The 27,593-nt window shown below is 38.5% G+C and overlaps 1 protein-coding gene across 2 annotated transcripts in view; it reads right to left on the reverse strand.

Moving 5' to 3' along the window:
- Window positions 1-27,593, reverse strand: part of VPS41 (vacuolar protein sorting 41 homolog (S. cerevisiae)) — a 107,251-nt gene that overhangs the window by 54,800 nt on the left and 24,858 nt on the right. Inside the window, exons 4-6 of one of the 2 annotated variants that reach the window (XM_009580587.1) lie at window positions 13,930-14,004; window positions 8,173-8,235; window positions 6,957-7,022 (exon numbers count right to left, since the gene is read on the reverse strand). In XM_009580587.1, the coding sequence (XP_009578882.1) occupies window positions 6,957-7,022; window positions 8,173-8,235; window positions 13,930-14,004 (204 nt within the window). The remainder of the gene's footprint in view (window positions 1-6,956; window positions 7,023-8,172; window positions 8,236-13,929; window positions 14,005-27,593) is intronic. The other variant, XM_009580588.1, reaches the window with a different exon arrangement.

Below are 27,593 nucleotides of genomic sequence, written 5' to 3' on the forward strand. Positions count from 1 at the left end.
TATTTGCTCTGGTAAATCTTTCTGGTCTTTTGTTACAATATAGCAGTGCTCAGAACGAACTTCCAGTATCTTTTGCATGTACCGTGACATGATAATATAGCTAATATAAAGTAAAATAAACTTTGACTTCAAGGGTCCCCACCCACAGTCCTTCATAGTACATTGCAATCTTCTGATAGTTCACTACTTACTATTTTGTGAGTTGTCTTAACTGCTTATTCTTGTCCACTGGATCATTAAGAAAAAAAGACGCACTGAAATGCATGAGACAAGAGGACGGTGCAGGACAAACACTTTTTGGTTTTAAAAACAAGTTGATATAATTCTCTTGGATTAGTGAATACATCTCTCTGTATCTTTCACTACCAGGAGATTAACCTCCTCCAAAAAGAACTCAAAACTCTATTTCAGAGTGCATCCGCTAAAGAAAATAGACTAGTGCTTGGATTTAATGGAGCCTATCATGCAATTAGCATTAACACTAATTACATGTAATCCCAGTCTTTAAGCTACATACAGGAATTCTCAATCCTCTGAACAAAGAGGCCAATGATTGCAGCTTTGGTAGTATCAATACAGTGAAGTAATTCAATGCAGTTTCATCCCACTACCAAATACCACCTTCAAAACACCAAAATAAAAAATGTCTATTCTCACCCAGTGAAAAGTTTCAAAGGAAACACACTTCGATTGATGCACTATGCAGAGCATCACTGCTTTGTTTCAACATAGCACCTTCTCTCTAAAGATCTGGAGGAGTTTTACAGAAGAAAAAGGCTGAGACTTCAATTTGTAACTGAGGAGCTGCCCTTCCCTTCCCTACTGCAGCACTGTTGGATCAGTTTTTATTTCACAAAATAAAAATTAGGGAAAAACTCCCTGTATTTTCCTTGTCCTGTTCTCTGTTTGCCTGAGTGTGAAGATGTGCCTACCTGTGGCATTTGTTCTGGTTTTTGGCTCCTATGTCACCAACTCTCCCCTCAGCCAGGCAAGATCACAAAAACCTAAAATGGTACTGCCATGGTTACAAGTGATCACCATAGATATTTATTGTTTTCAGCATAAAAACAACATTTACAGGCACAGCCAAGATTAACAGATATCCAAGAGTAACACAGAACAGCATGCCACATGAAGACTTACTGTTTAATCGTGCATCCCTAGGAAAATATATAGCAACAATAAAAAATTATCACTTCTGTTTGGAACAGCGATGGACTGGATGAGCTCAAACGAGGCAGAGAATAATGTAAGTCTCAAGTTTTCAACTGAAGATGAGTTTTCAAAACATCATCACAAAACGCTGTTGTCTAAGGAGCTGAGGCGTGGATAGAGGGGAGGGCAGGAGGTGCAGCCAAGGGAAATCAAGCAAGGAGGCAGTGGCAGATAACAGCAGCTTTCGGAGGGAAACGATGGCAATGGTGACATACAAAACAGGAGCTGCTGCTGTAGTTCATGGACAGAGAAGCTAGAAATTTTGAGATGTTTAATACAAACAAATGCCATAGGACTTTTATTAGTCTGTACTTTTAATAACTCAACTGCTAGATTCCAGCTGTCACCTATTCACAAAGAGCTACAGAAGTAACACCTTGGAAAGCAAGTCCTGCAGCCTTGCAGGCAGAGACACAAGTTCTCACACATTTCATATATTTAGATCCTCTTTCCTTGCCACCTCAGGCAATGAAGAAAGTTTTCTACACAGACATTTGCAAAACACACAGCTATAGATTACATGCACACTGGACTACAATCCGTTCTCTCATTACACAAACCGAATTTGTTACAGCACAAGAAGAATGTTTTGGTTTTTGCGATAAAGAAGAAATGCACATCCAAATAATAATAAAGAAGAAATGTAAGCCAAATAATCTGCTTATTAAGCAAACAGCACATCACTACATATCAAAGTCTCATCTGCTCAGTAATATGGGATACATCCGGGCATTATACATCATGGCAAGCAAATTGCAGACCTGTATTATTGTGGCTTGCTTGCTCCTACAGTTTGTTTCCTACTTAATGGTAAATTATCCAATGCATGGACAGAAATTGCCATAGTATTTACTCTTTCTTCACTTAAACCAGACCTTTGAGTAGTTACTGACTGACATTTTATAGCTTACAAAGCAATCTGCCTTTCTTGTCTGGTACTCTTCTACCCAACATAATGCCAAACAGCTGACTATCTGCTTTCTAAAAATGGACTGTGCTGCAAACAGCATCCTGACAATTTAATAATTTGTCAAAGTAGTCCAACCAGTTATTATGAAGTACATATCATAGGGTTCAGAGGTAAAGGTCATCTACTTACTCACAAAGCAAAGTGCATCTGCTGACACTAAAAAGCAGACAATTAAAAAAAAAAAAAAATCCGAGACATTCCCTGGCAGACTTGACTTTAACATACAAATTCCACTACCCATAACAGCAGTTGCAGATCCCCAAGAATGCTATTTCTCTTCCCGCTTGTGCATTGTTTGCAATCACCATCCTTCCCCTGTATATGACGTTGCTCCACCTGCAGTGGAAAGGAATTTAGATCGTCTTGTTTCGCGTCTCAGGCAGGAGACACCATGGGTCCAGCCCAGGATTCTAACATTGAAATAGTATTTTAGATTTTTTTTTTTTTTTAATAATGAGAATTTTGCCCCAGGTAACACTAAGTTCTCTCTGCTTTGTAACATACAAAGAAAAGAGAGTCTAATGTTGAAGCATAGGCATTGATATGCTCCGATGCTAATTCTGGGAGGATAAATGGGACAAACATGTTCAGACACATCTGCATTTGAAAACCAGTTTTTATAGTGTATCTTCTCCAGCAAAAGAAATACAGACCCCTTTGAAAATACGTTTTTATATCTATTTCCACCATATATATAATATAAATATATTATGTAGATATAGACACAGATAGATATAAAGATGTGACTGCTGACACTCACAGGGTAAATTTTCAGTTTATCGTGGTTCCCTAGCCCTTAAAATGTTTCAGACTGGATACTCAAATCAACACTTATTACACAAAATGCATGTCCTAGGCAAATGAGGAGCGCAATCCTTTAAGATACTGAATATCCTACTCCATACTGGCTTCAGAATTCACTTGCTTAATTGTGCTGCGTCCCTACTACCATGCTGGGTAGAGAACCCCCTCTCAAAACTTTGATTACTACACATACAGCAGAGTGACTCAATCACTCCAGAGGATTCACTCTCCTAGGAATTTTTACTACAAAAACCTTCGTGTCTGGTTATTGATGTTAATCAAAACATGAAATAGGGAGTCTCATCAATGCCTCTGCTGAGAAAGAAAACTCAAGTTGTCCTGCTCTCCTCAGTTATCTTTACATAAGATGCAGTAGCTGATACCTTGACTTTGGAACTGAATTATGCTTCAGTCTTCTCTCTTTGTTAGTTCTGCCTCTTTAACCCTCTGGATATAATGGATACTCGAACTTTGCAATAACGTTAATTTAGTTGATGTGTTGGGAAAGACCAGCACTCTAACAGTTAAATAAAGAACACCTTGTTTTCAGCTTTACCACCCCCATTTAGTTGGCTTTTACCCTGTTATTTTTTAAGATTAGACTCTTTTTTCAAAGGTAGAAGGTTATGGCCTTCAATAGCACAGTATTTGTCTTTTCCCCTGCTTTGAAGCTCTACTGTCTGCTCTGGACGGGAATGCCCTGTTATTTACAAGATACGGTATTATTATTTCAGGGTTACCATCATCTGCCAAGTCATCACAATAGTGCTGTAGTTAATTGCAGAGATAAAGGGGAGGGGAGCAGGGAAGTGCCTCTATTTAGTATGGTACCTATTGCTTCTCACTGTGATCGTGTCAACGTTTCCACAATACTTGCCTTGTTTCTAGGCACAGATAACATTCATTCATTGAAAAAAAGGAGGGTGAAAAAAAGCTTTTCCAGCCCAAAGCAGAAGGTAATGATTCTATCCCAAGCTTAATGAAAAGTTCTTTACTTTTAAAAACTAGTGCTTTAGTAAGCAAACAATTTAAATTGGTTATTTAGTTCATAATACAATTTAGAGAAAAACCACTCTTAAAGGGCTCTAGTACATGTCTAGTTAAGCAACTGTATAAACATATGCATGGTAGAGTTAAGCTTCCAACAACCTGCAGTGATTTAAACAGTTACCCCAGGGAGCACTGCTCTTAAGCCAGCTTTAGGTCAGGCTGAACTTCTAAGACATGGCAACTCTCAGCATCACACAACAATTCACCCAAGTTCCAAACATTCACCTGTGTTGGGAACTGAGAACCTGCACCGCGCATCCCTGAAGCATGTCACTTAACTTTTTTTTCCCATCCCTCTCCACATTTTTTTTTTTTTTAAAGAGATTGTTGCTTACCTTGAACATTTGCAGAATGCTCTGTAGTGGGTCTTTGAACTGAAAAGTGTATTTCTTATATATTTTATATTGTTATGAAGAACTGTATATTTCTCAAAAAATTAAGGTGATGGTAATTTACAGCTATAGCCCGCCCCCTTCATTAAGGATCATACTGAGGCATATGCTTGGCTATAAAATTAATAAATTTAAGCAGATCTTAAAGTGTTTTTTTGAGATGAGACAAAACAGTGTTAAGATCAGGGGGGCAAGTTCTTGCTTCCTGTGTGCATGTGTGGTTTGGCTTCTTTATTTCGTTTCACTGTAAACCAAAATCAGCATGAAATTCAAGTAGGAAATCAAGAACATCCTTCTCATATTCTGAGACAACAATGTTCGTAATGCAACTAGAGGGGTTTGAGGAAGTGACCAGATTTCTTTCTGGGTCCTTTTATCTGCTCAAATTACCTTAGCAAACAATTTAAAAAAAAAAACCCAGCTTTTAAAATGCTAATATACATATGTCACCATCTCCCAGAACAACAAAAAACAAAGACAGACCCTTTGGACAAAGAGTTCGCACAACTTCACACTATGTTTTGGAATGCAGCTCAGGCATAGCATGAGGAGCATAGCATGAGGGCTTCAAGTAAAGCTTTTCTCTTAAGCTTGATCCAAAATGAGACAGCCTTACCTCTATCCTTACTGCTATCCCTGCTTTGGTGCAGGTGGGGAAGACAGGCAGCATGCCTCCCACCACTGCCAGCTATCTGCTATGAAGTCGCTGTGTCTGTGCAAAGGCTAAAAGCGCAGAGACCTCAGGAACCTCAGGAGGTCCTGTCCCCCTCCCCAAAGGAGCTCACCCAACTACACAACCTCCAGACACAGGGAGAGAGATGCGAGGTCCACAGCCTGACGTGGTATGCTTCAGCCTGCTTCTCCTCGCTCTTGTGGTCCAACTCCCCATTGCCTGCTGCCCCCATACAGTTCTTTGGCTTTACACTTAAGGAGAGGTGTAAATAAAAAACAGGGATGTTTTTCAAGGCCTTTTTCTTTTCAGCAAAATTAAAAAAAAAAAAATCTTCAATGAATAAGTGGAATTTAACTTCCTGAATTTTCACAGAGCATTTTGGTTTTGCCTTTATACAAGCACATATGCTCCTTTTGGAGGAAAGGAGAAAAGGGGAAGGGCTTCTACCACAAGGCTAAGAGGTTTTATTTGTTGATTTTATGTATTAATAAAATCAAATTACAGGTGTCAAGGGACATTTATTTCAATGCTAAATACCTTATGTTAAGTTGTCAATTAAAGTTTTCCTGAAGAGGAAAGTTCCTCAGCAAAAAATGAATGCATTAAGAACAAGAATACCATTCCCCAGAGGACAGAATATAAAACAACCTGTCAAGTAATCAAAGATAACCAAAGAGAATGTGTTAACTCCCTGATGTTTTTTTCTGTTCGGCATCAGGTGAATGCAAGCTCTTTTACCACCTGACTGAGCCCTGTTTTATTAATTCCCTGCTTCACTCTTTCCATACCCCTTTTATCAGCACTAAAAAGCTTCACAAACTGGTGGCTGACATACACTGACTGTGCATTATTTTAAGGACAACACCAACTCCGACCAGCCAGCAAAAACTGTCAAGCATACACGCCACTTAAAAAGCAAAATAAAATACAGCTATGCTTTGAAACATATTGAACTGTTAATGAAAATTAAGTTGTATTCAGCACTAGAAGTCTGTATTTCTTACATGCTGGCAAGGGAGAGCCATGGCATTCGGTTTGATGCATCTATAAGTGAGGATTGTTCATCCTTAATTCATAAGAAAAGGCAACAGAAAAATTCCATGAATTCAAGAAACTGTTCCAAATCAAACTTTTCATATTTTGACTGAAAATATGCAATGTGATGCAAGACACTTGTAGGACCTGGAAACAGCTGTAATCTGGAAGTCAGAATTGCACCCTACACCAATAAGACACCTAATGCACATTTAAAATAACTGCCCCAAGTAGAAGACTTTAACTATACAGATAAAAGTACTCAAAAAAGTGGGAGCTCTACTCTACCAAAAGCTCCCCTGAACTATTTTAAAAACAAACAAACAAAAAACCCCACACCATGAGTAAGAACTGATGAAGATACTTGGGTTTGTCTACTTTAAAAAAAAAAAATCAAATCACCCACAGGTAAAGCAAGGGAACAATCCCAAACACCAAGACCAACATGCATTGTAAAAGATCAGTATTGAGGTCTAACTTTTGCTCCCACTTTGACAAATTAAAATGAATGGAGAAAATCTGGCCTAAGAAATGCAAATTACTTTTTTTTTTTCAGGCTATGTAGACAGAAGCATTTCTACTCTGAAGCTCAACTTGTTGCAACATGTTTTTAAGATAAAAAGTGCACTCCCCGCCCTCCCCGCCCTCCCCTGGCATTAGTCTTAATTAAGAATGTTTTGGAATACCATGCATAAAGAGAAGGAAAAAGCAGAATTCTTTGCTCTAGGTGTTTAAAAAAATCACATACACAGCTTTCTGAGCTATTTTTAAAAGCTGTTTAAAGATAGCCTAAGTTCATTACACTATGACTGCTTACCTTTTTCCCTCCCGTTACAAATTGCTTGAAGTGGGATCTTACAAAATGAGGATGAACAGCAACAATCTGCAGGGGGTGGAGAGGGAGAAGGAAGAAAGAAAAAAAAAAAGAGACAATTAAATAGGAGTTTACAGGGATCACCAGATCACTTTTTAAACTAGATAACCCTTTGCCAAGTATCAAGTATTACAGCTGAGTTCTTTCTCTGAAGTAGAGCCTAGCTGTTTCAGACATCTCTGTTTGTTTTTCCTAGAAAAGAAGAAAATTCTCTGCATTATATGGCATGTGACATGCCTGACACTGAGGGCCACGTTACACCAAACAACTACTTTTTTTGCGCAGCAAGCAGAAAAATTAGAACCATGCAGCACAGGACTGCTGTGAGCAAGGGTTACGCCAATTAAGTCTTGTTTGGGGCCTGCCTAGAGGGCACACACACCTCAGCCCTGTCGCAGAACAGCCTCGTGTAGCATCAATGCACCCTAAACAACCTTTTTGCCTTACGTGGCAAGTGTGGGAGATCCAGCTGCAAGAGCGGTAAGGCCCTAGGAGGCAAGTGAGTCACATCTGATGAGTGTGAAAGCTTAATGACCTCATTCCTTCCCCACCCCCAAGAGCAGCTGCAACATGGAAGACCCCAAGCAGCAAAATGCACCACCTTTGCCCACACCACCTTTCCTCCTGCAAGAAACTTTTCTTGTTAAAAAAAGCTAGATCTTCCCATATGCCCACTAGAGGTGCTTTTTCAACAGCCAGGCAGCCACACATCTCTCAAGCAGAGCACAACTGAAGTTCTCCCTTCAGACAGGGTACATCAGCATCACCACCCATTGCCTTATCCCGAGGCAGGTTTAATGGATATGAATTGTTTGCAAAATATCGACCTCACAGTTAGCAGAACCCTCAGAATTTGTATCAGAGATCGACAAAGAAAGAAATATGTTGAGACAGGTAACAGCTGAAACAGGACAATTTCTCTTTCACTTTGCCTTTTGTATTTGAAAAACTCAATAATACTTCTTACAAAACCAAGATCAGCTTTCTTACTGCCTAACCAGATCAAAAGCTTTTATATTGAGATAGATAACTATTTTCTAGTGACTTGAATAACATTACAAGGAAGCGGTATTCCTCTCACTCATTTAGATTCAATGTGACCTTTCTGTTATTAAAGACGACAACAACACAATTACTAAAGATTAAAACAAGCACTTACTTTAATAGGACAGTCAAATGTTTCATGAAACTCTTCCGCTGAATACAATCCAAACACCTGCACCTAGAGAAGTATATAAAAAAACCAAAAATATTTACCTAATAACCACTTGACAATTAAAGGTGAATGTAAATCACTAACAACTAGAAGATTAATTTGAATGCTAACAGTTACATCTTTTTTCCTAAAGAAAAAAAAGTCATATTTAACAATTCAGAGTTAATTGAGACATCTTGGGCTTCTATTATGGTGTATCTCTAAATACTTGCAGCAGTGCAAAAGTACTTATTTGAATCTTTTTCTTTTCTTTTTTTTTTTTTTTGTTACAAACACAGCAAAACCTACAAGTTCCTTTTGCTTTAGGCTGATCAAATCTGTTTAACAGATACCGATCTAAGTAAGGTAAGAGCAACATAATAACATTCAGGGGAAGATAAATTAAAAACTCTTCCTTTCTGAGAAAGAACTGTAGGATTTTTTCCCCTCCAAGCAATAGAGGGTTTACATTAGAAAAAAGAAATTTGTGACAATAAAGCAAAACCAGCCTGAAAACCAAGTCCCATATGTTTCTTGGCATCCTCTCCTCCTCCCAAGTGCATTCAAGTGCTATTTTGTTTTATTCCATGACCACTGGAAATGTTTTTCTCTGAAGATTCCTCCCTTCTCATCTATGTTGATGTCTCAGTACATTTAATAGTCAGCACTGAAGTTGTAACCATAGGCCATCAGAATATCTACCAGAATTAATCCATGTGAAGAAGGTCAACATGAAAAAAACCCCAGAACTAAAAACAAACAACAAAAAAAGTATACACTACTGCCAAGAGAATGAACAGATTCTTAAATGTTTTCTTCCCTTTACTTACAGAACAGGTACAGAAGTATCAAGTGTTAAGAAATACTATTAGACTTAGACACTATGACTACGGAATAGGGTTTCTCAAGCTTTTTGTAAGTATAACCATCTTTTGGGCCCATGTCTCTTCATCCAACATGCAACATTCCCTTCCCCAATTCCAAGATGAGACAGAACTCAGTTCCTAGGAATAGGGCTGAAGACTTATGGCCAGGAATTAGTAACTGATTTACTAATTATGATTTCCCCAAAGAATAATAACTGGTTTGCTTTTTCATTATGATTTTAAGAGGTTTCCACACACTACCAGAAGCTGTTGGAACAAAATCACCCTGCAAGGATGGACACTGCTGGTGGGAGAAGGGAGAGAAAAGAGCATCCTCTGGAATAATCAGTGGAAAACTGTATCTGACAGCATATCTACTTTAGAAGGTTCTCAGACAGGTTTAGTCATTCATCCTTATTTTCTGGAAAAGGTAATCCCTTCAATAACTCTGCTCTGCATGTTCAACAAGTTGGACCCAAAGATCTAAGAGATCTTTTAAACTTATTTCTTTCTCTCTCCCCATCCCCATTGCGATTCCTTCAGGGGAAAACCAAAAAACAAAAAATAAAAAACTCACTAGACAAAGATCTGCAGAACAAAGCCAGTAAATACCAGTAATGGGCCACAAAAAGTGAGGCTTAATGGCTCTAAAAGGATCAGTTCAGAGGACAAGAACCCCCAAAATTCCTGCAGACAGTCAAGGAGAGGAGTAAAAAAATTAGGCTTCAGGTAAACTACAAGAGGAACTAAGCCATCAGCGAGGAACTAAGCCCTCCTCAGAGTGGCTCAAAGTTCAGCGGTCTCAGTGAAGTTAAAAACATCTCAAACCACCTCATCTCCCTTTCAAGCTTGTCTCCTGGATACATGGATGCATCTCCTAAGCAGCATTATCAGCTCTGTCCATTACTCATTAGCGAATATACTGCCTCCAACAACACGCTTTAAAAATATTGCTGCATGCACTGTGTAGGGCTGAGCTACTGCTCCAAAGAATTGGAAAATCAATATTTGGAGACAGTGAGACGTATCGCAAAGCTGTGATTATGTAAGCCAACCAAAGGGTTGCATTTGAGTTGGGCCTGGCTGTAAGCCTAGAAAACCTTCGGGCTGATGTCTAGAGGATTTCGTTTTCTGGGTTTTTGTTTTCATCAGTTGGCACAGCATATCCAATGCAACAGACTAAACAAAATAAGAAACAGAGGAAAGAGAAAATAAGACAGAGAGAAGAAAGGAGGAAGAAAAAGAATAGATGTGGTTAAAACGCAACACTGCAAATTCCATGGAAGCAGAATCCTCAAAAACGACAAAACACTCCTCTCAAATTAAAACTAATTAATCAAAATTAACATTAGCAACAGTGCCTTCAATGTTTTCATAATACTGCATCGAACATGGCAATATGACACTCCTTTAAGAGTATGAAAAGAAAATGGAGCCAGTTAACGAAAGAGGAAAAAACAATTCAGCATAAAATACATGTTATCATGTTTACTCCAGGGACACCATATAACAGTTTATTACTTCTTAATGTCTTTTATTCTTCAGAGAGAAAGTGATTGTTTTGATATTACAAACCTATATTGGATTTATCTATTTCTACTTTCTATCCCCACTCAGCTCATGATGTTTCTGGGTAGCTGGAAAAAGGATTTCATGATGACAGTCCACTACATTTTGCCAGTCCTGTCTGATTTTAAATATCCAGAAACCACCACTCCAGTGCATCGAGACTTAGCTGTTTCTTTGCTTCCACATGTGGAAGAAGCAGCCAACTTTCAGTGATCAAAAGGCAGGAAAACAAACACATTTTATCTACAAGCCACATTTATTGAAAAATGATCAGTGTAATACTTCATGGATATTCTTAACATAAATGTTGTTACAGGCATTAAACATGACACTAAAACATGTAAGCACATGGGTTTTCAATATATATATATTTATATTTCTTCGTATAAAGAAAATTACAAGTCAATAAGGGTGCAAATTACATCGCTGTTATGTAATGACATGAGACCTTTAGCAAAATTGGGATCCAGGTTTTTCAAGACAGCATACAAGTAGGCAAAAAACTAACCTAAAAAAAGGCCACAATTCTGAAGCTGCAAGCCTGCTTCCCCTTCAATTTATTCCAGCACCAAAATTTTTCTCTTATACCCTAATATTTCGACACCCAGCCATTTTCCCCAGCCAGTGGCCAGACTTGAGTGGTGGTGGTTTAGATTTCTGTTCCTTTCCATGCCAGTGGTGACCAGCTGCAGTTGAGTCCATTGGCAAGGAAGATTTTCAAAGAACCAAACGTGTAGTACAGAAAAACTGCAAGTGGCTCCCAAAGCACTAGTTGGCCATGTATGACATACAGGTGCCAGGTTTTGACATTAGGTCCAGATGCCGCCCAACAAGAAGAGGGTTAGAGAATTGCACTGTGCTGCTATGCCCCCCCTCCCAGTCAATGTAGCTAGTCCAAATCTAGTTTGAGAGTGGGAAAACAAAGAAAAAAGTAGTAAAATAAAATACAGCAGAACAGATATGAGGAGGGGATTCTCATCATAAGGCCTTCCTTCAAGAAGACAAATGGTTTCCATCTCCCTCATATTGGATCCACTTTGATATGGGAAAACGCACTCCCTGCTTATTGCAAAAATCTTTTGCAGTAGTCTAGAGGACATACCTTCATTAATTGGTAGAGAATACTTGCATCAACCCAGCTGGCTCAAAATTCACAGGTCTTTTTATTACACCCCTTTTTTGTTTAAAACTGATTTAAGAAAACTAAGCTGTTTCACTTTTTCTTTTTTTCTTTTTTTCTAAAAAGAATTTCACTATTTTTACTTATTTATCTGAGTTAATGACAACTTTGCAACCACTTGTACAAGTGTTTAACTTCTTACAATACGAACACTCCCACTGTAGTAAGGAAAGAGCTATAAGGACTGTAAAGTTACACTTTTGTTACAACCCAGAACCTAGAAGTGCTACATTATCTGGCCAGGAATTTCTGCCATTTTCTTATACAGTAGCACAACATTCAAGTATTGTCTACACCCATTTTATGGGGTTGATTCTTTCATAGAGGCACACTTCTGGGTCAAGTGGAAAGCATAACTTTTAAAACACCTAGATCTTTCAAATCTCCAGATGAGCTTTCCAGTGTAGAATATGGTGAAGCATCAATGTCCCTGGACTCTATGAAGGCAAATATGATGAATATTGTACTTGTGATACTCCAGCCCTGCATCAAAAACATTACCAGAATTAGCTCTGGCTTGGGGGCCATAGTTTAGACTGCCCTGTATAGCATGTAATGTCATCTACTGGATCCACAATAGCTATCTCGCTAAATGAAGACAGATTCACCATTTAAAGTATTGGAGTCTTTTCAAATACAGCCACACCAGAGTAGGGATTATGGGTATTTGAACATTTCTGAAATCAAATATGTATTTTTAATATTAATTTAATATATTAAAAATGTGCATGGCTATGTAGTCTCACTGCAACATACATATTTTGAGTCAGTAATTCAGAGTCACATCTGAGGAGCCCTTACAGCAAGTGCTTGCTTCCCCCAACCATTCAAAACACCCAAACCAACAATGCTAGCTCAACATTTTTATTACCTTGCACAATTACTGACCCTTCCCTTATCTTGCTTAGACAATTAGGACACTCTTGCTGTGTTTCTCACAGGCTGTAAAATTCTACAACCCACTTTGATAGGCACTAGTATCCCAATTACTGTGTCAAGATACTGACATCAAGATATCTCTGAGAAACAAAAGGCTTGGATACATAAACTGGCTGCCTGCCTGTTGAGGAAAAAACCCCACCTATTTGGAAGGAAAAAACCCAAGCGCATACAGTCTAAAGGGGTTGTTTCACCATTTTGCCTACTGCAAAAGCTAATTTTATTTTTATTTTATAGAACTTTTACTGAATGGGATGCATCCATTAGGATCACCGACATTCCTCCTCCCCTCAAGTCTACTCTGTAAGAAATGTTCTCCTCAGTAAGTCAGATGGATATTGAGAAATGATTTAAATGATTTTTAATGCACTGCATTTGTATATGAGCATTATATTAAAAAAGAAGCTTAAATACACCCTGTGCATTAGAATTTTATCATTGCAAACCAACATTAGAAAAGACTGCCATCGACTTAAAAACAAAAAAGACATTCTTATAAGTGGAAAATCAATCACCAAAACCACTAAATGTCACAGCTCAACATTCCAGAGAAGCACTGATAATTGTTAGTTATACACTGCACAAATGATATATGTCCTCAGTCAAGGAAGTAGGTGCCAGTTTTTTAGGAAACTGTACATATATTGATTTTACATTTATTTAATGTGGCTGTTGTAAGACACTTTATTCTTCTGATAAACTATGATTGCTTATCAAAAGATTCTATAATTCAAGAGAAACATTCATAACGTGTGTGAAAATGAAAACCACCAGCCCACAGAAATCATGCCCACAAAATCCAATTTTGTGGATTTATAGCAGAAAAGCATTAAACTACTGTCTTGCAGGAATAGCAGAGTAGTCACTGAAGTATAACTGGCACAGCAGTAATGATTAAGGTGACATGTCCTCCTGCCACAGCTGTTAATCAGCTTAATATCAGTTACATTATTGACATTCTTGTAATGACTTTTCCTACGGCACATTTGTGCAAAATATATTTGACTTTAATTTTGAGTATTCAAAGGTGAGCTCACTTCTCAAAATGGATGGTCAAAGTGGTGGTGCTAAATGCAGGAATTAACTCTACAGGTATCACAATTATCTCAAGTGTAATACTGAGGACTACCTGCTACCTCATTAAATATATAAATGGGTTTGTTGTACCTTGCCATCTTCTGAGCAAACACCCATGTGTTCTCCACTTTCATCCAGGCTGATCTGATTTATCTTCACTGGGCTCTAGAGAAAGAAAAGAAAAGAAAGAAAAAGACCTAAAATTGACTTTAAAGTTACATCACCAACCACATGCTTTAATGCCCCCCACACTTCCTGAGATTTATGTGTTAACGGCTGTGTAATGTTTAGTTGCATGAATCAAAAAAACCCCACCGAATAGGTATTTCCATGACAATGCCAAAAGACAGCCTTCTTTCCAGCCTTTTGCCTAACCCAGAAATTTAACATTTTTTGCGCTTACGCTCCTCAGGGCTCTGGAACTCTCATGAAGTGCCGGGCTCCCAGACCTTGAGCATCTGCGCCTGCGCACCACAGCTGTTCGTTAAGAACCTCTCCCACTATCAAAACTCAGCACAAAACACGCTCACCACACAGGCATCAAGGCAACTGAAAATTCTTATGGTTTGGTCTGATGGCTATACTGGTAATTATTTCTTCCTTCAAATCCCTTTTCTTGCTTTCATTTTTGCCTCTAATAGTGTTCTCAGAAGTGAGTATTAGAAGGTATTGAAGCGCAACATAGGTGTACTCATTTTTAGACAAACACTGAGAAAAGCCTGAAGACTGCTCCAATTTAATACATTTTCCTTTCCCTATCCAGATATACTTTTGGTTCTAATCTACAGGGTTATACCGCATCTGTTACTGTTTACTTTAGCTTAAACATCTGTCCTTACCTTAAGTACTGATGACTAACTTATAACATCATTTGGGTAACGCGATGCATATCCTCTCGCATATAAAACCCCATCCAATTATATTCAAGTACCAAGAACCTTCCTATGTACCATGATCCTGATTTCACCCTCTGTAACAAATATCTCATCATTTCAAGCATCATTGAAGGATCTTCACCCAAGTAAGTCTCTCTTACACATTTAAGAACAACTTTTCTTACTCTTACAAAATTTTGAATGGATTGAACCACAAAACATATCACTTCTGTCATTCTGAGCATGATAAAAGAGAAATCCAACGTATGTTTGTGTGAAAAGAAAGTGTCACTGGAACAGTGCTGGAGTCATGGGGTCACATTAGATGTTACACAACTGTGTCTAAAATATCACAGGTCCTTATATATGCTATGGCAGTTGGAATTATATAAAAGCTACATCATAAAAAGTTATATAAAACAAACTGTCCAGATGGACTCCCTATAGGAGATTAACTGAGGTCTTCTCACAGCCTCTGGAAAGCTTTTCCCCATAATGTTTCACACGCAAAAAAATTCCAACTCAGGGAAAAGAAGTTTTCCTCTCTTCCATGTTGAAAAGAATATATGCTCAAATCACATTTCATTTTCTAGAAGCTTCTTTCTAATCAAGGTTGAACAACTGAGCCCTGCACTGCAACAGTTGCCTGATGAGTTGGGAAAAGGATGCTGCCAGCCCTTCTGCTTTCCTGCTTCCTTGTGTGCAGAAGACATCACTCTTGGTCTCACACTTTGTGTCACCGCAAAATGCTATATGGAAATCACTGCCTATCACAAAGTGGTCTTCCTGCTGTGCATTGTTTGCCAAAAAGTGCACTGCCGAGGAAGAAGCCAAACTAACTTTCCTTGACTTATGTGCTCAAGAAGTATTTTCAATCGCCACAGAGCGGTTATGCTGACTTGCTGCGTTTCAAAATCAGAAGCAAGCACATCTCTGGCAGTGCAGGCAGCTGGTGCACATTCCCCAGCTGCGTTCCTCCTGACCTATTTGGGGGGTGTCATCTGAGGAGCACAGCTCAAACACATCAGCCTGCTGGTGTGGTCAACATCCTTGGTGTGGTGAACATCCTGTAGCTCTGATTCACAGGTGCTACACCCACAGTTGGCCAATTCCAATGCTGGAGGATGCTGAGTAAGGCAAGAAATGTCTGTTGTCAGTCTCACTTTCTAGAAGCTTCATAAAAATTGCTAGCACGCACTTTTATTCCTGCCTTACCTTGAAAATGCCTTTCTAAACTTCTGTTTTGCTCATCAAGGTGCAAGAGAATATTTTATCTCTATCGAGGTGGGGGGAAAAAAGAAATGCCAGCACATCTCCACCATTCCCTCTACAATGAGAAACATCTCTGGCCCTCTGAAAGGACAAGCACAGAAAGTTCAACTGAGTTAATCATGGAAGTGGCATGTTTTTTTGTTCTGGGCTGCATCTAAGTTGCCATTGCCACAACTTTCTCACAAAGGTTCTTCTCTTCTTTTATTAATCTGCAATTGGAAAGGCAAAAAGTCCACCTTGATTAGCCCCACCTTGACCCATGGTTATATGCTCTGTTACAGTGTTCAATTGGCCACGTTCTTCTCATCTCTCCAGCACCTACATCTGCCATCAGGGCTGACATGACAGCAGCAGTAAACTTAGCAGCACTCCTGTGTGATGGGCCTTTTTGGAGACACTCTACTGCAACAAAGCCCAAGACAAACAGAAACAAAACAGGACACACCAGAAGAGTCAACAGCTCAATCCTACAGTCCACACTCTTCCCATTGTGCTGCCAAATGGCTTTGATAAAGTTTGATGCTGAAAAAAGGAAGTACAGGAAATAGGCAAGGTAGACCATGTAAGTTATCTTCACGTAAAAGTTGAAGGCGAGGAGCAGGATGATGGAATTTATCTGTCATGCTACGGTTTGAAAGCCACGTGGCATACTTTGGAGATTAAATGTGTGATTGCACTCAGGTAACCAAACAGTGCCTAGCAAGGCAAAACCTCTCCTTATATACACGCAGAATGTTGTTGTGGGGGAAGAGGTGATTCCACAGTATTTGCGTTTTTCCCACATTCAAAATTGCACACAATACTTCAGAACTGTTTGTTAAGTAGAAATTTGATGATACAGTATTTCATAACACTGTATATAACTGGCAACTTGTTACAAGTCTTCTGCATGCCCAACACTTTATCACTTGCTTCTAACTTTTCCTTTCTCCAATTCTTTTTTTCCTGTTGTCTGCACTATACACAGATGACAATCAGGGAAGACAAATAAATTCAATTAAAAGCAGACCTGCTCACTTACACAAACCTCCAACTAAGTTCCAACAGGAGACGCTATTCTAGATGATGTACACAAGGCAAAGCAAACACAGAGTAATTCTTTTTCAGCACTCAGGTTGAATCGGCACTATTGGCTACTAGCCTATTCACTGACTTTACCAGTCAGAACTTTCTATGGAGCTCAGAAAGTGATGACAGACCATGAACTTAAAAACGGTCAAGGCTGAATATTAAATGCATTTTAAAATAAAGTTCTAGCAAGAATAGCATGTTCAGAGCTGAGTAACAGTCAAGCCTACCATTTCCAGAACTACATTCTACTGGAAAGCTGTTTAAGATTTGTATCTAAAACTATCCAGGAAATCAGAAATAAAAGACCACAGATAAAATTGGTACATGTGTTAACTAAACCAAAGTGTTTCTTCTAGAATCAGCTCCAATTCATCTTTTCATATCAATTATTTTTATAAATGCACTGCTGTGCCAGTCAGCAAAGTTATTTACCATTTCAAATTCAGTTGTATTTATACCCTGCCAAGACCCAGTGGGTAATTTTGGTATTTCAGAAAAGACGAGCACAAATAATTTTGTGAGTTACCCTCCCTCACCCTGCTTTTATTTATTTTTTTTTAATTAAATGTTATTAACTCAGCCATGGAGTTACAACTGCCTTTCCCTGTGGTTTTTTCAAACCTTATTCCAGCTAACCCACTGAAGAGTTTAATTTGCCTGGCAAAAGAAAATAGGTTTTGGTTTTTACAGTACAGAGGATAAATGCACTTCCTGCAACATCCACCTTTACAGGTCGACAAAAGATGAAGAATCACTCAAGGTCAGAGAGGACACAGGTAATCACTAACTCATCGCAATCTGGAGGACTGATCATTCGATACAGTCAGAACCAGGATACGCTCTGGGGTTTGGTCAGGTGACTGTTTTAAAGGTATTTTAAATGGGTGAGGAAAAAACCTGTCCAAATTTACAGGCATCATATTTAAAAAAAAAAAAAAAAAAGAATTACAACAGCAATCTGAGATCAAAGTGTCAATCTAAAAATCAGGAACATATCATCCATGTAAATATTACTCAATTAAGAGATGATCTAATCTTAAACTCCATGCCATAAAACCACAGGCAGCTGCATATAAAATGTTGAGGAAATTAATAATAATTATGTAATTAGCACTACATTGGGTCATCTTTTTTTAATCTAATCAGGACACCTATCTTTAGGCTAAACAAGTAAAAACACACAACTTCTTTGTGGTCACAACAATACTTCCAGTACTGTATAAATAATAGTAACACATATAGTATTTCTAAAGCAACATAATTCAAATCTGGCAAGAAGGAGGATCCTGTTAGTTATGAAGGGAAATACACTGAAATGATTAACCTGGCAACAGCTTCAGAATTTCATAAAGTGTGGAAGTTCTGGCAAAGAAGGAAGAAACGCCTTCAGCTGAATTTCCATTAGCTGCAGTTTTCTTTCTGATGGAGACATGTTTGGAATTCTGGGCAACATAAGTAAGTTTGACTGTTCAAAATCAATAATGTCAAGCTGACACTATAGAACAAAAAAATGTTACCTTAATGGAAGAAAAAAAAGTTTAGGGAGAGGGAGAAAAAGCTAGCAGGCACCTTGCACATAAAGATCTAAACGCAGGCTTTTGCAAAATCCTAAATTTAAAGGAAAGGAGAATCAAGTATCTACCAACAAATGTACCTCATGTGATAATCAATTACCTAATGTAAAATGCTTAAAATAAACGCACTTAGTATGGATTATGTCAACTCTTCAATTAGGAGTAAATTCACGGCCACTCAGAAAGCTTCTTTTAATTGTGTTCTTTGTGACAACTCTTTCTCCCCTGACACTCATCATCAACCCACCTTATACTATCAGTCCCCCAATGGTGAACCTGAGAAATCAATCTGCTAATGTATAATTTGTAAAGCTTCTCTGACTAACAAATGGATAATTGATTCTTTCACAAATGCTGCATCCCAATGGATATGAAGTGGATGAACAAGAAACATAAGACTGGATTTCACTCCAATTCTGTGAGAAATACAATATTTACAAGCTAGGAATCTAAACGTTTTAATAGTTGCCTGTGACTTCATGCCTTTTAGCCACAGTTAGCAGGCAAGCAACACACACATTAGGAGTGTGAAAAGCAAAGCAGCGTTCGACCATACTTACAGCAAGGCTCATTTTACTTCAAGAGGTTCCCATCACTACTACAACCCACTTAAGCAGCATTTTCATCCATTCTTTAAGAAGAATTTTCAGAAACTTTTCCTAAATTAACCCAAACATTTTTATTTATCTACCTATAAATACACTCATATATAGATACTCAAAGAAGAAAAACATCCATAGGTCTTTTCTTCTACATTAATATCAATCTGGATCGACATAGGCACTATGTAGCTGCTCTCCATACTAAGGCAAATTGTATGTATACAGAGTTTGAATAGTAATAAAAATAATTTTTAAAAATTGTGTCCCACAAGTGCCTTTTTTCATTTATTCACGTGTTCCCATCTGCATGACTTCCACATAAACAAGCATATAAAACTCCAATGCACAGCAATATGACCAATCAACCCACTGCTTAAAATGTTAGCCCACTAGAATAAGGACTACGACTTTTATGCTTGTATTATTTCTGCATGGTGGAGGTATCCAAGTGCAAAATACCGATTTGTAAACAGAAATTGCCTCAGTTATTGTCATGATTAAGCTAAGAACCTCTAAAAGTACAAGCCTTGCTCTAGGTAGGATGAGGAGCTTGCTCTGAATAAAGCCCCAACTCTTCAGCTTTTACATCCATAAATCAGATGTTCTATATGCATCGACACCCATGGGTTATGAGAAACAGACAATGCCTTTAAGAGTACTGGGGGAAAAAAAAAAAAAACCTAGGAAAGTACTAAATATTCCCCTTCTCCAAGGGTGCCTTTCCAATCCGAAATGATAAACTCAGCCCACCTAGAAGAAAGTCTAATTTACTTAACTTGTCAAAAAAGCAGTTCTACTTTTCAGGGCCTTTTCCTTGGGGATGTGATAGGAGGTGACAGCAAATAAACCAGATAGTGAGAGTCTTAAACTATTAAAAAAAAAAAACAAAAAGGGAAGGTGTGCAACAGCTAAGCACAAGTCTATTACACGCTGTTTGTCCCATGTGTTTTGACTTCAGAACACTGATGCCCAGAAATCTCTTGTACTGAGGAACTACCTTTAAAAGGAAGAAATTGAACCCATGCACTTTTCTTGCCCCAGATGTTGCAGTGTTGCACTGACTTATGGATATTTTGCATATTTGTAGAGTTTTACTGATACAATAGAGGCAACAGCAACTCAGAAAAGCAAATTCTGAACTGTATCATGGTTTACCTATAACAAGGTAAAAGTACACACATACCTATGTGTTTATACACAACTGAGAAATATAATGTAGTAACACAAAGGTTTAAATTGAAAAGGCAGCTTTAAAAGTTACAGAATAAGCTGTTCACCAGTGCCTGTTGTAAATACTCTGAATTTACAACACTTAAATTTTCATTTGATGAAAATTTACTAATATCCACACCAAAGAGGTTTTGTTCAACAATACTAGCAGCCAAATTCTGGTAAGTAAGTGAGGATTCCTGCTCCAGTGCTTTTCCTATAACACTCTTGAATCTGTCATTCTCCAAATGAAAAATGGGAGATTATATTGGTTAGAAGAAAAGGGAGGGAGGAAAGCTGGGGAGAGTGACAAGGTCTGGGACACAGAACAATAACAACATTAAGTTTTATTTTGTCTGCGGGAAGGCAGACCTTGCCTACAAAAAAGAAAGATCTCAAAAGCTTGTCTAAAACTAAGGGAATATGAGGACAAGGAATCTCTCATATATAGTCTGAGAAAGTGAGAAAGACCAAAAAGCCTACAGTGATTTCAATATTTTCCACATCAGTGAATCCCTTAATCTTGTTTGTCAACTACAGGGACTAAGAAAAAAAAAAACACAAAACCATCCAAGGAAAAAAAAATTAACAAGGGATCTCCCTAAATCTGTAGTACTTGCTAGATAATCAGAATGCTTGTCTAGGAATGATAGAACTATTACTGAAAACAAATCTATATTGAAAGCCTACACTGCTTCCTAGCAGAGTTTAACCGTTAGCTAATTCCTGACGGATCCAGAGTAGAATCTCTTTTCTATTAAAACACTGGCATGTAAGGAGATATCCTCCCAGGAGCTCTGTGCTAAAGTAAACAAATTACTCCCGTTTCCTCCTCTCCCCAGGTCCCCTTCGCCATCCGCTGTATAACTGTAGGGCTTCAACAATGGTATGTTCTAAGCCTGCCTCTACTTCTTTCTTGCTATCTGTGTATTAAAGCCATCTGAGAATATGAAGCAATATTCTCCATCACACACCACGGGGAGGGCTGAAGTACAGGTCGGGGGCTGAGGAAGGGCTGCAGGCGATGACTACATACACCTTACTCGGAAGGCCCAACACAGCATGGGAGAAGACTATACCAGGCAATCTGGACGTTCACCTCACTGATTTCTCTAACTGCTTTCTTTTCAGAACAGCTCTCCAAGCACAATGAACTTGGAGAATTCATCATTGAGCATTAACTTTCCACACAGGCTACTGAATTATAAATTGGGCTTTGAAGAATAATCCAAAAAAATAGATCTAAACCTCTGAGGATGAAAACTACTGGGGTGCTTTCACAGCTTGTTTCTAACAGAATACCACCACCAATGTCATTAATGTATTTAACAGGATTTTGTAGAATTCTACCCCCTGAAGTAGAAAGTATCAGATTTTTCTCCATTTCTTGATATGCCACATTTCGGAGACGTGACTGATGAGAGAGGCCAACGAGGTCATACAGCACAAGTTCTTGTCAGGACAGTTTTCCTTTTAGAGATTATTTTATTGGTGCTTTAACAGTTGTTTGGTCAAAGAAGGAAAGAGGCTCTTGACTATTCTTCTCAGATGTTGTGCCAACATCATTTCCAGGAAGGTTTTCACTACAGCCATGCCGCTCATTCCCCTCCCTGACCTAACACAGGACAGAGGACATGACCATACGGAGCCTAGCATCCCTGCTTCTCCGCACATTCCATTACGTAGGCATATTCCACTACGTAGCCATTATTTTCTCCACAACTACATAGTCGTCTTCCTTCTGTCAGCTCCTGCAATGAAAAACTGCACCAAGTATTTTCTCCAGTTATTTTAGCCTGTCAACCATTTCACTACAGACAATGATCCCAACCCGATGGCTACTGAAATCAGTGAAAAGATCTCTCACTGATGGAATCAGACAGAAGCAGAAATATTATAAGGGAAGGTATTCGCTTTCCTGGCTGAAAACGACATAACTAGTCATATTCCTGGCATAGTTAAATATTACACTGGGTGATCAATGCTGAAGTTCAGCCAATAGCTGGAGCTCAAGTGCCATTTTCCATGTAAACATTCAGTTATCCACACTGGCATAGATTGGCATAAGTCAGAGCTATATGCAATAATAAATAAATTTTCTGCTTACTGAAAGCATTGTATTCTCTTTGGACACTGTTGTGGTTTAACCCCAGCTGGCAACCAAGCCCCACGCAGCCGCTTGCTCACTCCCCCCTCGTGGGATGGGGGAGAGAATCAGAAGAGTAAAAGTGAGAAAACTCGTGGGTTGAGATAAAGACAGTTTAATAGGTAAAGCAAAAGCCGTGCACGCAAGCAAAGCAAAACAAGGAATTCATTCACTACTTCCCATCAGCAGGCAGGTGTTCAGCCATCTCCAGGGAAGCAGGGCTCCATCATGCGTAACGGTTACTTGGGAAGACAAACACCATTACTCCAAAAATTCCCCCTTCCTTCTTCTTCCCCCAGCTTTATATGCTGAGCGTGACGTCATATGGCATGGAATATCCCTTTGGTCAGTTGGGGTCAGCTGTCCCAGCTGTGTCCCCTCCCAGCTTCCTGTGCACCCCCAGCCCACTCGCTGGTGGGGTGGTGTGAGGAGTAGCAAAGGCCGTGGCTCTGTGTAAGCTCTGCTCAGCAGTAACTAAAACATCCCTGTGTTATCAACACTGTTTCCAGCACAAATCCCAAACATAGCCCCATAGCAGCTACTATGAAGAAAATTAATTCCACCCCAGCCCAAACCAGCACAGACACCAACTCTGGAACTTCCTTTATTTGCAATTATATCATCTGGGAAAGTCTCACAAACCCATCAGAGATACTCAACAATGATCAATGTTGGGTGTCTGATTCTTGACAGGATCCTAAAAACATCTGCAAATCAAAAATATGGGGGAAGAGGGAGGAGAGTACTCACACAAGTAGAAACTATGGATCATGAAGTACACTGTAACATACTGTAAGTGGCATATTGTATGCCATATCCTCATTGTGACAGTAAGATAGTGAAAGCTAAATGTGAAGACGAATTGATCCTGTGCAACTTCCTCAATGCATTTACATACAAAGAGGCTCTATTTCAATACCAGCGAACTGTAGACATAATTTCTTATACTAAACTTCAATAAAGTAGATCAAAAAAGCAAACAGATTCATTCATTCCTCCATCTTTACACTGCTCATATGTCACAGCTCCTATCTTCAAAACTGCCAAGACCTGCAGCAACTACGGACTTCAATTAGCAGCCAGTTTAGGGTTACAGTGGTGAACCTTCCAACACCAAAATACTGATTTCTGAAATTTCTTATACTTTTATTTCTCTGTGTCACAGGACAGTGAGTGGAACTAGCTTCCTCAGCAGCATCACAGTGGAGATCGCCAGCTTAAAAGTAGCTACTTTTGTTAGCAGCCACTCTGAGAGTATTAACACCCAAGACTGGTCAGATCTGGACTGTCCACGTTTAGCATTCCATCAGGAGTGCAATAAACAACTGCTATACACACTGTCATGTCTTTTAAAACAAGTAAGTCTCATCCTTTGGAAAGGAATCTTTATTAGATTTACAAAGTTCATTATCAATAATATCTTAACCCCTATGGGAAAAAATACTTAGTTTTGCCTTCATGTTTTGTTCATCATATTATGCCCCTGTTATGTCATTCTGTGTTTTCAGTAGTGCTGCATTTTTATTGTTAATGGAAACAAAGGGCTGTAGCTCTATCATTAATGTCAACTTGTATAAAAAACATTGTCCTCCAGAACTCAGTTGCTTCGGACTTTCTAACTAGGAAAACATTTTCTAATGCAAATAATATTTTATTAATGCCAGAACTCTGAGTAATTCTGACAAGCAAACTGCTATGATTTTGTATATGTGCACACAAGTGCCTGCCTTCTGTATAGAGGAAAATGCCATCCAGGTATAATATGCCATTTGAAAAGAAAACAGCTCTAGGAATCAGCAGTATACTAGCTTCTTAGCAATCAAACCTTTCCAAACCTTCCCTACGCTTTTAAAGGTTGTTTGGGTTTAGAAAAAGCACGTCTGTGTTATCCGTCTTCTATGAAAAGACTTCATCAGTGCTACCTGAAACTAGCTGTTTCATTGCTGCTAATAAAAACTCTAGAGCAACTTGGCCTAGTGGTCCAGCTATATATCAGCAAAGAGCATTTAGGGAAGATGTGAGATAGATGTGGCACAATATGCTTCTGAGATGACTGGAAAAAGAAAGCACTGAATCACTGAACATACGTCTCATGCCAGTCAACATCAGCTGGTCAAACCAGAAAGTTCCCAGTAGGACAGGGACATCCCTGACGGTGAGAATCTGTGGTTCTTCGAATACCAACAAGTAGTGAAAGACAGAACAACCTAGCAGCATCTAGTCTTTCTTGTCAGGGACTAAACCTCTGGAAGGCACAGAAAAGTATGTTCCTTATTTAACAGTTGTTTGAAATTTGTTGGGAGTCTTTTGAGCTTTCTTTTAAGAGCCAATTACACTCTAGAAAAGTAATCTTTTGCTTAAATCAGAGATGAAAAAAATACTATTGTGCATGGTTGTTTAATATGTCTTTGAAATTAGACACTATGTTTCTGTGTTTTTCTTAAAAGCAAATAAACTTTGTTGCCTAATATCGTTGTCAAATTATGGTACATAGGGCAATTTTTTAGAGAAAAGGTCAGTAACAGTTGCAAACACAAATTACATTTTCTAAATAATCACAAGATGTAGTATGCATTCAAACAGCAAATGTTACCAAACCTGGATAGTGAAAGAGTTTGAAGAAAAGAAAAAAAAGAATTGTTTTGATGATTTTGGTGTTTCTGCATAATGTCACAAATAATTTTGTTCAAAAATGTTTGAAAATGCCACACGTAAATTCACTTAGCAAAATTACAGTAAGGTCCTCTTGATCTTTCACAAAAATAGACTCAGAGTTCCTACAAGGTCTGATAAAAAAAACCCAAAACATTAGAAACTTTGCCCTTTCATTGACCAACAATGCTATATTAAATACTATAGTAGTAATGTCCTTCATGTTTGGCATTCTCCCATAATAAGATATTTTTCCCCCTAGAATTTTCCAGATTTCAGGGTTTTTTGAGAAAACACACAGAATATAATAGGATCCTACCAAGTCAAGAGAAACTGAACTATTTGCTATGTCTAGATGATTGTGACAAAACAGTATTCAGTCACAGCCCTTTACCTCATTAAGAGGTGACATTAACAAACTCCTATTGAAATCTGTGACATTAAAGAGGGCTGCTAAGGTACCTTAAACGTAATATCTTTAGAGCTGGTCATGAAATGCAACTGACAGACAACAGGGTACCACTCTGTAGAAAAGTGATCGATGCTGGAGAACAAAAAGGAAACTTCTTCCTATGCTTCTATGTCAAAAAAGAGGAAAAACAATATGCGTTTGGAGACTAATGAAGTTGTAGAAAGATCATTCAGTCTAAGGATGGGGCTGACATCCTTCTCAAAAGAAGGTACATGGGCAACATAGCTGCTAGTGAAAAGTTCAAAAGAGAAGGAAGAAACAGTCCCAGAAACAGGTGATATAGTACTTAGGCTTTATACTTTAAATGGAATTAATTTAATCTACAGCATACATGTTGCTGTTTGTGACTGCACAAGCACGTGTTTGACTTGTATGAGCTAACAGCATTCAAGAAATAAATGTCTGGACCATGCAAGACCTTCTGTAGCTGAACCCATACTATCAACTAAACTTTTTACATTATTCTGCACTAAGCTACAGAGTTATTGCAAGCTACAAGCTTGAAAGAATAATTGAATGGAATGGTCATGCTTTCCTCAGTTTTGAGCTTACAAAAATTAATCATGTATGATACTACAATTGTTTAAAACTCCCGTATTTCATCCATACTCCAAGCAACATTTCTAGTAATAACGAATGCCTTCCACATCCATCTGATCTCTTTGTTTAAATAAAAGTTTAGGCAACATGCTTTTCAAAGGAAAGTTAGATACGGTGGGTACAAAGAAGATGTGCAAAACACCTATGAGAGGTTTTTTTGTTTCAGTTGTGTCAGACAAGAAACTTTTCTAGACCTATGGAATAACGGCCCTGACACCACAATCTTTGCTGGTCTAGGCAAGCTACCTCACTTCTCATCCAGTGACAGAGATGCCCAGGTACACCATGATTCTTGCCAAGGAAGGGTCCTAATCTTCAATAGCTCCACAGTTCCCATTGGAAACACTCCAGGTCACAAACAACCCAATAAGCACAGTATCAGAACAAACATCGTAAGACATACTTTCCAAGCCTTTATAACATCCAAAAAGCCAGACTCAAAAGGCCACCTGAGTTAGTCCCACAACTACTGTAAAAACCTCTGGATTTCCAAATCATCTGCAGTTAAAATGAAAAGATGGGTAGAGAGAAGCAGAAGAAGGGCTATTAAAATGGGTGTAGACATCCAAGTCTTAAGAGCAAATTCCCAAAGGATGTCACTTTTCTCCAGTTTTTCCATTGGGCAGAGCTAGGGGTTAGCTTAAAGCATTTAAGCCATAGGACTACACCACCCATTTGGGTGGGAGGTCCCATGGAGGGGAAGGAAGCCTGTCCCCTGCACAGATACTCACTCGCTCCTATCAAAACCTTAATTTTTACTTTGTTTTTTGGAGACTACATTTATAGCAGCATGCTTGGTTTTGTACAAAACACAGGGTTTCAGCTTCAAATTTAACAAGTGCAGTGACACCCTGCAAATACTAACACACAGCTACCCAGATCTTTACTCTAAATTCTGTTGCTTCATTTCATTTCCCGACTAAGTCTTCTTTCATAGTCTGACAGTGACAACTAAAATGATGTAGTTAAAGTAATAAACAGGGAATTTTAAGTAGCCTGTCAAAATAAGTGACATTTGTATCATCTTAGTCTTAAACTCTCATGCAAAGTTCCATTCAAAGTAACTTCTTCGTTATACAATCAAACGCTAAAAGTTACCTTCCCCATTGAAAGATGCTGCATTATCTCTCACAGCAGTTAGTGGGCTCTGCATCATTTCCAGCAACAGCATTTAGTGCTTAACAACAGCTGCTTCTTCATTAGGAAATACGCTTTTCTTGTTAGCAATTAAACTCTTTCAAAAGCACATCAAGTCAACAGAAACCTCTGACATTTTGTTTT

The sequence above is a fragment of the Fulmarus glacialis genome, unplaced genomic scaffold (assembly GCF_000690835.1).
Source record: "Fulmarus glacialis isolate BGI_N327 unplaced genomic scaffold, ASM69083v1 scaffold7556, whole genome shotgun sequence".
NCBI classification, from domain to species: domain Eukaryota; kingdom Metazoa; phylum Chordata; class Aves; order Procellariiformes; family Procellariidae; genus Fulmarus; species Fulmarus glacialis.